Here is a 15,797-nt window from a genome sequence, read left to right as displayed (position 1 = left end):
TCCCAAATTGTTAACAAACTTTCTCATTTTTCATCAAGACAAAGCTCTGGATTCGTTTTTATGGCAAACCTGTATCATCACTTGCTCTAATTTAAGTGAGTTGGAATTCGTACTTATGGTAAGGGAGAAAGGTAGGATCCAAACTTATGTGTACAAGAGTAAACGCATTGCCCTAACCTAACCCAACCCAACCCATATCAAAGCTCTTGATAGAAAATAGGAACATGCATCTAGTTTCTTATGGTTTAGAAAATATAAGTGGTTGAATTGATGTAGTGACATAATCGTGGCCAACAACATTTAGACAACATTTGAATAAACAAGCACCAAGCATTTTGGCAGCTAAGGGGTTTTCATTCACAAAGCTGCATTGTACATCTACATTACATTCTGAATACACCGTACTTGGTTTCTCCGGGGTCACGGTTCATGGAAGCGGAGATGGAGAGACCGATGACTTTTCTTGTGTCGGCTGGATCGATAATTCCATCATCCCAGAGCCTTGCTGTGGAGTAGTAAGAGTTCCCTTCTCTCTCATATGCCTCCACTACCTTTGCCTTGAATTTCTCCTCTTCTTCCTCGTCCCACTGCATTACATGCACAGGACTCAGATAAAATAAAAGACTAGTAGTTTTCTTAAAATGCGCTTGTATCTAAGACAGGCGATTTCTACCTCAATTCCTTTCTTCTTCTTGTTGCCCCTTTCGATTTGAGCAAGGACACCAGCAGCCTGAGTATTTCAATAATGAAAAAAATGTCATTCTACACCTAAAGCCAGCTGTCAGTGACATGGTCCAAGGAATCATCTATACGATCTTGAATTGAAAACGGAAATTAGATCTCTCATGACATCCAAAGTCGAGAAGATAATGCAAAAAATATGAAATATGCAGGAAAACAAATCATAGGTATGTTGTTTGAAAAGGGTCACCTGAGCACCACCCATCACGGATATTTTGGCATTCGGCCAAAGGTACATGAAATCGGGACTATAAGCACGACCGCACATTGCATAATTGCCGGCACCAAAGCTTCCACCAATGATGATAGTTACCTTTGGAACCTGTAAACATTCATTGTTATTTGAGATTCATGATTGATTACACTCATCTCAAGGTAAAATGGAAGCATCTATCCGTGTATTTGAACACATGGGGAAAAATTAAGATTGATGAAAAAAAGGGCTGATGCTACAATTGCAAAATCAGGCGGAACTAGTAAAGTTTTAAGGAAGAAAGTAATACCCTCAAGACATGCATATTCACATAAGGGCGCGGGGGGGGAATAGATTCATAATCACACAAGTACATTTATATAAACAGAAATAAGGAAGAACAAACCTTGGCACAAGAAACTGCCATCACCATTTTTGCTCCAGATTTTGCTATACCATTTGCCTCAGATCTCGAACCAACCTACCAAGGAATATAATATATCACAACCATGTAATAATGAGAAGAGTGTTTTCTCCATAAATTTGGCAGTTAACGAGGCCAAATAATCTCAAAATTGAGATATTTGAACAGGGCATAAGTAAATTTTTTTACTGTATATTACTGAACCAAAATACTGCCAATGCATAAAAAATGTGGTGTAAAAGAGAGTGCCACTACTCGAATACATCTGAGGTGAAAATGCCAAGGCCTAACTTAGACCAGAACGAGTGAATCCATTTTATATCCTTTAAGTACATTTCTCCTGTCGTATCGACCTTTATGTTCCAACTGTTCAAGTTCAAAGATGTTTTAAATACCTTCACAAATATGAAAAGGCTTGGGTATCCTTTTAAAGGATGTAATGAATACATAACCTTCCTATTCTCAATGAGCAAACTTTTGGTAAGCATGGCTCCCTCATTCTAGAATGGACCCAATAACCAATGAAAATAAGAGACTTATTACGCAAGTTCAAAGAGTGACCCTCCAGAAAAGCACACTGACACAATGGTGTTGATAACGTCTTCACTAAGAAAGTAATAGAAAAGGACATCGAGTCTACAACTTTACATACCATAAATCCAGTGATATTCTGAAGGAAGACCAAAGGAATGTTTCGTTGAGTACATAATTGAATGAAATGTGCCCCTTTTAGAGCAGACTCATTAAATAGTATTCCGTTGTTTCCAATAATTCCCACAGGCTGCCCAAAGATTCTACCAAAACCTGTTACAAGAGTCTGCAGAGGTGCTATTGAAATTACAAAATTCATATATTAAAAGGAATAAATTAAAACAATCAGAATTGAAATTGGTGCAAATGCCCTTACAGTGCCATACAATTTCTTGAATTCATCAAATTCACTTCCATCAACAATGCGAGCAATAACTGATCGGATATCGAACTGTTGCTTATGCTCTGTGGGCGCGATGAATCGAAGCTCCTTCACATCATATAATGGTTCCTTATATTCAGAGTTTATGTTTTGCAACCCGCTTTTCAAGCTTCTCCCAGCCATGTGCAAGTTCTTAATAATATTTCTCCCAAGAGCAAGTCCATGGAGTTCATCTACAAGAACACGTGAGATTACAAACGTGACCACAAATAGCTAACCTCCCTCTTCCCTCCACATACATGCATAGAACAAATAATTCTAATAGGTAAAGATAAACAAATGTGTTATTTTAAGAAAACATTCAAATTTCTCCTTTCCTATTTCTCACTCGATACTCCTCAACTATTTCAACTGCGATTAAGACTACTATACAACATGTCTATCCCTAAAGAATGGACCTTTGGAATTGGGAATTATATCACAAGAACTCTCCATCAATATCAAGATGATGCCTGACATTACATAAACTAGTAATCTAAATGAAGCTCAAACAATCCTTAACTATCGATGAAAATACTTTCTTATAGTCCTGTTAGTATTTCAAAACTTTCACATGATCAACAACAACAACAACAACAACAACAAAGCCTTTTCCCACTAAGTGGGGTCGGCTATATGAATCCTAAAACGCCATTGCACTCGCATCTGTGTTACGTCTTCCGTTAGATCCAAGTACTAGCCTTTTCTTAGAGTCTCTTCCAAAGTCCTTCTAGATCTTCCTCTACCTCTTCGGCCCTGAACCTCTGTCCCATAATTGCATCTTCTAACCGGAGCGTCAGTAGGCCTTCGTTTCACATGTCCAAACCACCATAACCGATTTCTCTCATCTTTCCTTCAATTTCGGCTACTCCTACTTTACCTCGGACATCCTCATTCCTAATCTTATCCTTTCTCGTGCATTTGTTAACTAATATATCGAATTACATATAAAGAGAGCCTAAAGTTAGCAGCTAGTTAATTCAAAGAAATGCATGTGAGGTTTAAAGTCTGAAATGGCAGAAAGTAATACCTTGAGCAAAGTAGTCTGAAACTCCTGATGTCTTGCAATGCACACTAGCACCCCCCAAATCCTCTGCAGATACTTCTTCTCCAGTAGCAGCCTATTGAAACATTTCCTTTTTATACATCTAGATTGTCTACATAATATTCACATATTTTTTTAACAAAGTTTAAAAAGCAACATACCAGATAAATCACGAGATTCATGCAGAAACTATACAAAGCATATATAAGAGAAAACTAAAAATAACCTTCACAAGTGGGGGTCCTGCTAGAAATATGGTACCATTTCCTTTGACCATCACACTTTCATCCGCCATCGCAGGAATATATGCACCGCCAGCAGTGCAGGAGCCTAATACCAGCGCAATTTGAGGAATGCCGTCAGCAGACATTATACTTTGATTGTAGAAAATCCTACCAAAATTCTCCCTGTCAGGAAAGACCTCTGCCTGCTTGGGGAGGAAAGCACCCCCACTATCGACAAGGTATATACACGGCAATTTGCAGTGAGCGGCAATCTCTTGTGCCCTGAGGTGTTTCTTAACTGTGATGGGGTAATAAGTCCCACCCTTCACAGTAGGATCATTAGCTACAAACATACAAAGCCGTCCATGGACAGGACCTATTCCAGTAATGATCCCAGCAGATGGTAAGGATTCTTCATACAATTCATGTCCTGCAAGCTTAAAATTAACAAAACATACAACAATTTAGGCAAGATATCAACTGGGTCCAATCAATTCGTCAAAAAGATGAAAATTTTTGCATCAGGGTGAAGATAACAATCATAATATATATGATTTAATGGGGTTTTTTCATAATCTTATTCCAAATTTGCAACTTTTAGTGTGTTTCAATCAAAACCCAAGTCATGAAAGCTATAACTTGAGGAGTTTGAGGAAATGGGAAACCTGAGAAAGCTCGAGAAAAGAAGCGCCGGGGTCAAGCAGTCGATCAATGCGTTCTCTTGGGAGGAGCTTGTTTCTGCTCCTGTTTCTCTTCACAGCTACAGTTCCTCCTCCACCAAGAACCTGCTCATCAATCACTGAATTAATGCAATGGAGGGAGAGGGAGAGAGAGAGACAGAGACAGAGACAGAGACAGAGACAGAGACAGACAGACCGACCTTATGGATGTGGGATTGGAGGTCGGAGATCAGGCCGTCCATGGCCTTGGAGTTGCGAGAGAAGGCCTCGGAGTTCCGATCGACGCCATCGGGAAGGACTCCGAGGCTGTAATTCCTACTCGTTTGTGCGATTTGCAGTGCGGCGAGTGATTTCCGTGAAGCCGAAGCTACTGATCTTCTCATCAATATGCCGAGCATTTCAATCTTCTCTGTTTCTGACTCGAATGTCTCTCGCAATCACAGAGGCGCGTATTTTACTGCGGGAGTGAGCAGCCTATCTCTGCTGATGTGGAATGCCTATCCGTTTGAAATTTTTGTATAATTCTAGAGTCTGTTAGATAAGGGTGTGGCAAGTTTTGGAGAGTACGACCATTTATTGGATCAAGGTTTTGCACATGACTTGAAGAGATTATAATTTTATAACAACCGAATTCACGATGCCAATACGATCGAATTATTAGAAATAGTGAAGGGATTGAATAGAGGTGCCCGAGTTGTCATTAGAAATGATGATGGGACTTTCATGGCAGGTTGTGCGGCACAATTATATGGTTATTTTGATGCTTTAACAACCGAATTGCTCGCGGCAAATGAGGGTTTATTGTCTGCATACGATGCCGGATTCACTTCTATTATATTGGAACTGGATTCAAAAAGCGCAATGGATTTAATTGTTGCAAATGACATTCGTCTTGATTGTGATGACAGTATATTGTAGGAGATTGATATCTTGAAGAAAATGTTCTCTTATTTTTTTTTTTTTTTATGCCAATAACAATAACGCGAAAAAAACATGGTGACTCATGAATTAGAAAATTTTGGTCTTCACAATGGAGGTTTTCATACTTGGATAGAGGAGGAGCCACTTTGGCTCGTTCCTTTTTTGGGAGTAGATTTGGAGATAATTGAATGTAAATGGGGAGCAACTTGGTTAAGTACTTTTTTTTCCCTCTACACTAGAGGTTTTTAACGAGGCTTCCCTTGCTCCCCCAATCCTCTTGTACTCTGTCATCTTTAATGAAAAGAAAACTCAGTTTCAGATCAAAAAAGAAGAGATTATAATAATTTTGCTTTTATTTTTTACTTTTCACTTTTTATGAAAATTGAAAACCAACAAGTTAAATTTTGTTTGCTAGCACTTTAGGCTGAAAACTACAATTTCAGCGTCATTTGATAATTATTTTGTTTTTTATTTTTTGAACTAATACTGAAAACTACAATTTAAGCGTCATCAATAATTCCTAACTAAAAGCATTAAAGGTCTTCTTTTATTTTTAAATGACACGTATCATTTGAAGAAGTGAAAATATCCAAATGCAAAAGTTGATAGCACTCCCCTAGCTTCTTTTAAGCATTTTATGGAGCACATTGTTACCAAGTTAATGAAACTTTTCATGGAGTACATTTTACCAAGTTAATGAAATTACTAATTAGCATTGAAAAAAATTAATTTAGACCCACAAATTAAAGGAAATAGTTTTGCTCATTAAATAGACGGAGGAAGATGAAAATAAAGAAGTTGTGTTCAATCTAGTAAGTGTTACGACCGGTCCCTAATTTTTTCAATCATTTTGTCCTCATTAATGCAAATTGACCAGCTCAATCAACTCATATTGGCTCGATCGACTCAGACCAGCATTGACCTATTAACATTGATCGTTGACTGTTTTCTAGATCCGTTATAGACCCCCCCCCCTTAGGTTATTTTGACGCACTAATCCCAAATCCACACTCCGTTTCTCCAAACTCAATTGTTTTAATAACGTTTTGTTAATGGGTCCTTTTATGTGCTTAGATCCTAACAGTTTCAAACGTTTTGGAGGATTGACTCAGTTAGATTGTTGACCAATGTGCGAAATTTTATTTTGGAAATGTGAATTTCAGTTCCATTTTATGAATTAAACATACTTTGTGATTAATGATGATGACGATTTTATGAATATATGATGAGCACATATTTTATTACTTATTTTACCCTAAAAGTTACATTTTATGATGACATGTTGGATTTAAACTAGAGGAATTATATGACTTTGAGTTTTTATAGTCATACTAATGAATAGAATAAAAATCATATTAATTTCTTAGTTTTAATATAATCATGTGGTATGTTAAATGTTTGTGACCATGATTGAAGTGTGGACTATGGATTTACGATTTAGAAAATACATGTGGCTTAAATTTGTTTTACTTCAATCTCTTTGCAGGATACTCATTGGAATAAAATTGGAGGATGTCCATTTGGAAAATACAATTACCATTTCGAATCAAGTAGAGAATTGAAGAGGGCAATATGAAGGTCATGGTTGTGGTTTTAAACCTTCGTCAGTTACGGAGAAAGAAAGAAGGAAGTCAAGGGGAAAGACAAAAGAAACCAAAAGGAACAACTGGAGTTCAATTGGCATTAATTTGGAGATAATTGGGGCTGCTCATTATGGAAGAAATGAATGAAAGAGGGAAGAAGAAAAGGAAGAATAAGACAAGAAACTTTTCATGGAGTACATTTTACCAAGTTAATGAAATTACTAATTAGCATTTTATGGAGCACATTGTTACCAAGTTAATGAAACTTTTCATGAGTACATTTTACCAAGTTAATGAAATTACTAATTTGACACACCCTGATCCGGAATGTCCACTTGGACTCCGAATCAAGTTGTGCTAGCCGACACCTGAAGGGTGACGAAGCCATAAAGTGTAGTGATGTGGAAGGTATGGGTAAATTTAAACCTAAAGTGTCTAATCAAGAGTGTGTGCAGGTGAGCGGGTTTGAACCCTATTCACATGTGATGTCAGAGCAGAAGACAGTATAGTAATAAGTTGAGGGTTACACCACTGAAGGTAACCATCTCCTGAGATTTGCCAGAATCCTCGTATACGCGTAAACATTGCTACTAAACCTGGCGAGGTGAAAAACAATTTGAGTGGGTCAGTAAAACAATACTTAAACGAAAACCTTTATTTTTTAATATACTAACCCCTCACCGTAAAGCAAGCATAGTTTCCTCAAAACATACTACGTAAGTATGTAATCAAATATAACAGCAATATAACCAGAAATATGCCAAGTCATGATATATCAGATGCCAAAGTAATATAATAATGTGATAATCAATTATAAGCAGGTTGCTCATCATCTAAGCTAACACACAAGTTTGGTGTAATCAATATGCTCTAGTACTACGATCACGTGAAGACTGGTGCAAAAGCACATCACATACCAGTCGGATCGCCTAATACAATCTACCCGACAAGATTGGCACCTAAACTTGGATCCAAGGTGAGCAAACGGTGCGAATGTGAACATACACGTGAAGGACTGGCCCTGGCCCTGGGGCGAGTACTAACACCGGGTGTAGCAAGATGAGCATGTACACAAGTATGAATGTCATGACAATAATATCTCAACCATATAACAGCATTGAACACATTTCATATCACAATATCGAATACTTGGCAATATAAGCGTAAAAATGAAGTAAATACGCACTTATGGAAACTATAATATGTATAGGTATAAAAACAAACTGCCCACTCACAGATACTTCGCCGCTGACGAGTCACGCAACCTAGCGAAGATGGAAACGCCACTAATAATTGCCCCTAAACACATAAAGGTACAATTAATAAAACTATACTATAACAATTGAATTTGGGAAAACGGACATCAAAAACGGATTCAGAACGTCCAATTACCCTAAGAAGGGTCCTGCTTAAATTTCTGAAAAGTCAACAAAAGTCAACAGGATGAATATTCCCTGAAAGACAAAATATTCTCTAATGGATGGAAAATTCCCTAACGGAATATTTCATCTGGGTTAAGGGTTATTAGGTTGGGTTAGATTAATAGGTTGGACTTAAGGATTCTAGGCATAAAGGCCTAAACTAAAAGGGTTTAGGATTTAAAATGCATCTTAAAGCCCCAAAAGGAAATGGCCAAAGGTCTTTAATTAACCAAATAATAATAAAAATAATAGTAAAGGGTTAGGTTGGGCTGCCCAGGGTATTGGGCTTGGCAGGAATGGCCCGAAGGGCCTGGGTTTGGGTTGCTGCTCGCCGGAGTTAAACGGAAAGGAAGGCCGGATTCGGCCAGAAAACTGAACAACCTTTAAACGTTAATAACTTCCTCGTTACGCAATGAAATCGAGTGAAAAAAAAAACAAAAGTTGTAGTTCTCGAAGAGACGAAGAGAATGGTACCTCACACGACGTCTAGCTCTCCGTGGTTTGGCTGGAAAACGCCTCGAAAGCCGTCGAACTTATCAGAAACTGGGTAAGATTCAAATGAGTATAACTTCTTCAATAATCAACGAAATTGGGTGAAACAAAAAGGAAAGTCATAGTACTCAGCGAGACGAAGAGATTGATACCTTACATGCTGGCCAAATCGCCGTGGTTTGGCTAGAAATTGGCTCGAAAGGCACGGGTCAGACTTGAACTTCTCGAAACCGAGTTGTTTCACGTCAAAGCTTCCTCAAACCTTGACTAGAGACCCTAGGGAGTTGTATAGAGGCTTTCCCAAGTCCTAAAACATCGTGACTCGGTTGAAAACACGTCGAACTCAACTCGTTCGAGTTCGGACCTTCCGAGTTAGCGAGTCAAAACTCGTCCATTCTTGGTTTGGTTGGTATGGTTGTGTTCATGAGGATGAGAGGAGTAAAATGGGGTTGGTTTCAAGCTCGATCTATGAGCTTTGATGTTCATTCATGGCGTTGCAGAGGAAAAGAGAATACGGGAGAGAAAGAGAGAGAAGAGAGAACCTTTTCTGATAAAGGGGGACAAAAAATAAAGAAGAGATGGGATAGGTGAGAGTGAAATAATGAAGAGAGGTGCACAGGATAGGATAAAAAGGAATCCAATGGATAGGTTTTTAGATTTCCTACAGTAAAAGGAAATCGAAATCTATCCGAGGTAAATATTTTTACACTTTAAAATCTACGTCTATTCGTACTAGCGTGTACAATTTAAATGCGATAGCGAGAAATAAAAAGGAAAGCGATAAGAATAAGTCCACATCTCTTGCCAATAAGGGTATAATCATCAATACACATACTCGGGGAGAAATTACATAGGAAAATTAGGGACGGGTCGTCACATAATTAGCATTGAAAAAAATTAATTTAGACCCACAAATTAAAGGAAATAGTTTTGCTCATTAAATAGACGGAGGAAGATAAAAATAAAGAACTTGTGTTCAATCTAGTAAGTGTTACGACCGGTCCCTAATTTTTTTCAGTCGTTTTGTCCTCATTAATGCAAATTGACTAGCTCGATCAGCTCAGATTGGCTCGATCGACTCAGACCAGCATTGACCTATTAACAGTGACCGTAGACTGTTTTCTGGATCCTCTACAAGACCCCCCATTAGGGTATTTTGACGCACTAATCCCAAATCCACACTCCGTTTCTCCAAACTCAATTGTTTTAATAACGTTTTGCTAATGGATCCTTTTATGTGCTTAGATCCTAACAGTTTCAAACGTTTTGGAGGACTGACTCAGCTAGATTGTTGACTAATGAGCGGAATTTTATTTTGGAAATGTGAATTTCAGTTTCATTTTATGAATTAAACATACTTTGTGATTAATGATGATGACGATTTTATGAATATGTGATGAGCACATATTTTATTACTTATTTTACCCTAAAAGTTACATTTTATGATGACATGTTGGATTTAAACTAGAGGAATTATATGACGTTGAGTTTTTATAGTCATACTAATGAATAGGATCAAAATCATATTAATTTTTTAGTTTTAATATAATCATGTGGTATGTTAAATGCCTGTGACCATGATTGAAGTGTGGACTATGGATTTACGATTTAGAAAATACATGTGGCTTAAATTTGTTTTACTTCAATCTCTTTGCAAGATACTCATTGGAAAAAAATTGGAGGATATCCATTTGGAAAATACAATTACCGTTTCGAATCAAGTAGAGAATTGAAGAAGGCAATATGAAGGTCATGGTTGTGGTTTTAAACCTTCGTCAATTGCGGAGAAAGAAAGAAGGAAGTTAAAGGGAAAGACAAAAGAAACCAAAAGGAACAACTGGAGTTCAATTGGCATTAATTTGGAGATAATTGGGGCTGCTCATTATGGAAGAAATGAATGAAAGAGGGAAGAAGAAAAGGAAGAATAAGACAAGCAGAAGAAGGAAGCAAAAGTGGGCAAGACAAAGAAGGAAAAAACGGCTAGTTAATATAGTTAATTGGCTAGTCATTATTCATTAAAGAAAGAGAAAAGGAAGAGGAATTAAAGGGAGGAAACTGATCATCATTCAACAAGAAAAAAAAGAAAAAAAGAAAGCATCGGGGAAACAAGAAGAAGGCAGCAGCAGAGCAAGGGCATTTTTTAGGCTATTCTAAACTTATTTTTCTTTTAATTTTATGAATTCAATAATATTTCCAATTATGTTTTGGAACTAATTTCTTTTCGCTAGGGCTACGATGTAGCCCTAACCATGAATTCTTAATTTCTCAATTTAATTATTTATGAATTTTCATTCACTTTGAGTATCATTTTGATGTGCTTATGAGCTTGATTTTAATCCTGGTGATTGGCCACCACTTTGGTTTGAGTTGAGTGTATTTGACGCGAATTAACACAGATGCCATGTTAATTTGGTTTTAGCATCTTGCAAATGGTACCATGAATTCCTTGATGTAGATGTCATACACTAGGCTTCATGCGGTCTCTTAAGTAGTTCCTAAATCGTTAATGAACTCTTGTGTGTTTAGTAATCTAGATGCCATAGATTGTTAGCACATATGAGTATACATAGTAATCTAGATGCCATGGATACTATGTGAATTAGAGGAACTAGACCGTCAATTTGGATGATTACTAATTAATAATTAACTGTAGGAATTGAGTTGGATTGGTTATGGTGAATCAGATGCTCTAGTGTCTTTCACAATTGATTTATAATTTTCTTTGCAAGTTGTTCATCATTTTCCATTACTTGTTAATTTCATTTTACTTTTTATTAATTTAGAATTTGTACTTCTAAATTTTTCTCAATCATTAATCGTACAATTTCAATTCAAGTGCAATACAAATTAAGTTGGATAGTTAGAATTATTTCAATCTTAGTTGGAATGATCTTGTGCTTGCCTGTTATACTACTTAACGATTCTTACACTTGCGAACATTAAAATTTGGACTTAATTGGGTTGATTTCGGTTAATCTAATTTTGGCAACAATATGGATTTTCTCTATTACTTATATTGTGGGATGCATACACTTACACAAAATTAGAGTATTGTACTAGTCTACGACTATAGGACACAACATGCATGTGTATGAGTTATATTTCAGTGTTTCAGCTTGTCCATACCATGTACATGTTCCTTCATCTTACACTAGCTAGGGCTAGTGTATGATTATTGTTTATACCATATTTAGGGCCTCGTATTTAGATCTCGTACAAATACTCGGGGGACTTAAATGTAATTATGTGATAAAGGAATGGGCAAATATGTAATAAGTGAGGAGTCCTTATTCTATAAAAGGACCCCCCACCCTCACAATGAGGGGAGGCCAATTCCTAAGCCATCTCACCCCCTCTTAAAGCTCTCACTCTCAGAGCTATCTCTCTTTCAGATAAATACATATCAATGTGGACATAGCCCAAACCTTGGGGTGAACCACGATACATTTTGTGTTATTTACATTTCATGCAGATTCACGGTCGGATTTACGTTGTTCCAAGACCTCTGGTTTTGTTCATCAACATTTGGCCCCGTCTGTGGGAATCGACACAAAAAGCTATGTCGGTTCTCTTTCATTTTTTCCATCTCACCACACTCCACCGTGAATCTGCGAAAACCCAAAAACCCAAAGCTTTCCCAGAAAACACATCGGTTCATTCTCTCTCTCTCTGCAAACAGCCTCCTCACCAAACACCTTCTTTCTTTCTCCTACTTCTCTCTTTCTCTCTCTAGAAATTCCAGTTTTCTCTTCAGACAGTAAGAGAGAAGAGAACATCTAGAGCTTTACTCCCAACTACATATACAAAGAGCAACATGGCTTGCTGATCCACTGAGAATGCCATAAAAGCCTACCTTAAAACCCTCAAAATGGGCCAGAAGGCAAACATGCCAGATGTGATCGAGTTCATTTCAGCCCTAGCAACGGGCAACAACGCAAAGCTAATGGTTATTGCATGCGCTAGAGCTGCCGACTCCAAAACCCTAGCCTTAGCTGCCGCTTTCCAGTACTCTCCGCCGTAAAAAGTCAATTCTTTCGAGAAACCCATCTCACAATGTCCGCTGGATTATTTTCCCAGTTCAAGGAAGTGACACAAACAGCAAGGGCCACGCTCCAACCATGGGGTGAGCTATGTCCAGTGAGTAAGGAGGGGCTGCGTGTGGCCTTCCTTGAGTAGCACAAATATGTTGTCGTTGTCTTTCCTTGTAATCTGTAGCTCTCCGTCGATGTACAACGCAGCAGCAGCAGCCGACTACTCTCCCACCACAGCAGCAAAAATACGTGGTGACGTACGTCGAAACAACACCATATACACAGGTGGCGTACGATAACACGACGGGGAGGCAGGTATACTATACTGCGCCAGAAGGGTTTGTGCAGCAAACAGCAGCAGGCGTATCAAGCAGTGGGCCCCGCGGGGGTCGGCAGAGAAATGCGAGCGGCAGGCGGGTTGGGTCAGGAGGTTGCGGATGATTCCTCGACTGGCTTATCTGATGCAATACCTGTTCCAGCGTGCAATGCAATGATTTTCGAAGCACTTTCTGCCTCGACAGATCCAAATGGTTGGACACTAGTGCTATTGCTAGCTTTATTGAGGGAAAAGTGAAAGGAAGTGAGTGCTAAATGAGCATCAACAGAATAATTAAAGAAGAAATGGAGGTGGAAAGAGACAGATAGCGTGCAACAGAAAAGAGAAAAGAAAAAGTTGAAACGGGTTATGTTGGCGAGAAAAGAGGAAGGCTTTCCTCCAGTACGCCACTTTTTCTGCTTTGTGTTAGTGAGGAAAACATATTACTTTACTGAATCAAAGACTCTCACAGCTATGCAGTCAACACTACCGTTGTGGACACAACTATGCAGTCAACAATTATTTCCAGAGGAAGCCATAACCTTCACCCAGACCGACAGTAGAGAGGAAAAAGATAAAGCTCCCTATTATTATTCTATCATGATTCTTTTTTGCCAAGTGAAGAGATAAAGAGGATGCGGTGGAAAAGCAAAAACAAAGCAAAAAAAAGGAAATGGCATTATTCCCTTGTCTGTCATCTGCTAAAAGAAAGAAAAATAAAGAGAAAGCAAAAGAGAGGCACATAGGGGCACTGCAAAAGCAAGGAATAAACACCCCACTAGAATGATGTAATTTATTTTTCTTATTTTTCGGAGACATCTGTATAAACCCCATCAGAGGGTAATAATAATAATTAAAAAAACGGCAAAGCCCAAAATAAATGGGCTGCAATGTTGTGTAGAGGGCGAAGGCCCATGAGCCCAAAATAGCACCAACCAAGTCATCAAAAGTACGCCTAGTACTCCATAATTATTCGGCAACCCGCCGCTATTACCACCAACCAGGTGATCAAAAGTATGCCCAGTACTCTAAAATTATTCGGCAACCCGCCGCTATTACCACCAACTAGGTGATCAAAAGTACGCCCAGTACTTCAAAATTGTTCGGCAACCCGCCGCTATTACCACCAACCAGGTGATGAAATGTACAACCCGTACTCTAATATCATTTGGCAACTAGCCATTCATGCCACCAAACAGGTGATGAAATGTAAACAGGTGATGAAATGTACAACCTATACTCTAATATCATTTGGAAACTAGCCATTCATGCCACCAACCAGGTGATGAAATGTACAACCTGTACTTTCCTTCATGCCACCAACCAGGTGATCAAAAGTACGCCTAGTACTCCAAGTTATACATGAGCATTACTCATGTCATTCATACATAAACATTCATGAGCATCACTCATGACAATCATACATAAACATTCATGACCATCATTCATGTCAACATTCATGAGCATCACTCATGTTAACATTCATGAGCATCACTCATGACAACATCCATGAGCATCACTCATGTTAATCAACATAAACATTCATGAGCATCACTCATGTCAATCAGCTTAAAAAAGCTTCATTTACAGAGCTCTAGCTTTGAAAGCTTTATTTATAGAGCTCTAGCTTCAAAGCTTCACTTGCAAAGCTTCACCTACAAAGCTTCACTTGCAAAGCTTCAGTGCAGGGTATACAAATACCGCCTCCGAACAACCGCCCTTCGGCCTATACATGGATTCAATTTGAAGTCTCCTGCCAACAGACTATATTGACCGAAGACTTAGGGGACTACATTATGTACCATATATTGGGCCTCAACTAGGCCTCATGAAAATACTTGGGGGACTTAGCCCATTATCTATGTACTGAGGAGCGAGCCCTTATTCTATAAAAGGGACTCCCTCACTTTCATTAAAGAGCACTCATGAAAAATACTTGGGGGACTTAGCCCATCACTTATGTATTGAGGAGTGAGCCCTTATTTTATAAAAGGGACTCCCTCACCTTCGTTAAAGAGCACCGCTGCCAGCTGAGTAACCGCCTCACCACGAGCATCACTCCTTAGGGGTGGGTTCGGTTTAAATCGGTTCGGTTTTTTGTCAAAATCGAAACCAAACCGAAATTTCGGTTCGGTTCGGTTCGGTTCAATTTTTTTTCGGTTTTTTTCGGTTCGGTTTTTTTTCGGTTCGGTTTTTTCCGGTTCGGTTTCGGTTCGGTTTCAGTTTTTTGTTTTTATTTTTTTTCAAAAAATGAAAAACATTGAAATTTTAAATTTTAACATATCCAACACAATCATAACATAAACATTCTAACTAGAATCAAAGACAATGAAAATAAACATTTAAAGTTGAACTAAAATCATCAATCAAGTCTTTCAAAGTCCAAACTAACAACCTCACAACACAAAAATCACACAAAAATCGTACAAATGACTTAGAAAAGTTAAATTGTATGATGTTGTTCAAAAATCAGTGTTGTTTGCTTGTAACTGCATGTTGACAACTTGATTAGTAAAGGTAATGCGTGGGTGGATTTATTTAGTGTGTGTTAGATTCTTTTCCATCACAAATTACCCAAGTAATCTACCCGAAATAAATGTTTATGGATTATGTTACATATTATATGAGAGTAGATTTGGAAAAGAAAGCTAGCGCAGAAGTAGACAGTGCTATGGAGATGGATGTAGGTACTTCGGGAAGAGGTTTGGTTCTGGAACTTTATATGGGGGAGAAATAATAGGTTAGGATTTAGAGTTTTTATAGGCCTTTTTTTA

General features: G+C 38.2%; 1 protein-coding gene across 1 annotated transcript; it reads right to left on the bottom strand.

The window, feature by feature from the left end:
- Positions 1-234: 234 nt before the first annotated feature.
- On the bottom strand, positions 235-5,039 carry LOC126621987 (methylcrotonoyl-CoA carboxylase beta chain, mitochondrial). Its single transcript, XM_050290619.1, has 10 exons — positions 4,460-5,039; positions 4,245-4,364; positions 3,582-4,016; positions 3,341-3,431; positions 2,266-2,504; positions 2,011-2,175; positions 1,341-1,415; positions 932-1,063; positions 674-730; positions 235-587 (listed from the first exon to the last, which is right to left on the bottom strand). The coding sequence occupies exons 1-10, from the start codon at positions 4,655-4,657 to the stop codon at positions 384-386; spliced, it is 1,716 nt and encodes a 571-aa protein (XP_050146576.1). The 5' UTR covers positions 4,658-5,039; the 3' UTR covers positions 235-383.
- Between the last annotated feature and the right edge of the window lie 10,758 nt (positions 5,040-15,797).

Source organism: Malus sylvestris, chromosome 5 (genome assembly GCF_916048215.2).
Source record: "Malus sylvestris chromosome 5, drMalSylv7.2, whole genome shotgun sequence".
Lineage (NCBI taxonomy): Eukaryota > Viridiplantae > Streptophyta > Magnoliopsida > Rosales > Rosaceae > Malus > Malus sylvestris.
The sequence above is the reverse complement of the archived record's forward strand: the minus strand, read 5'-3'. Positions and strand labels throughout refer to the sequence as shown.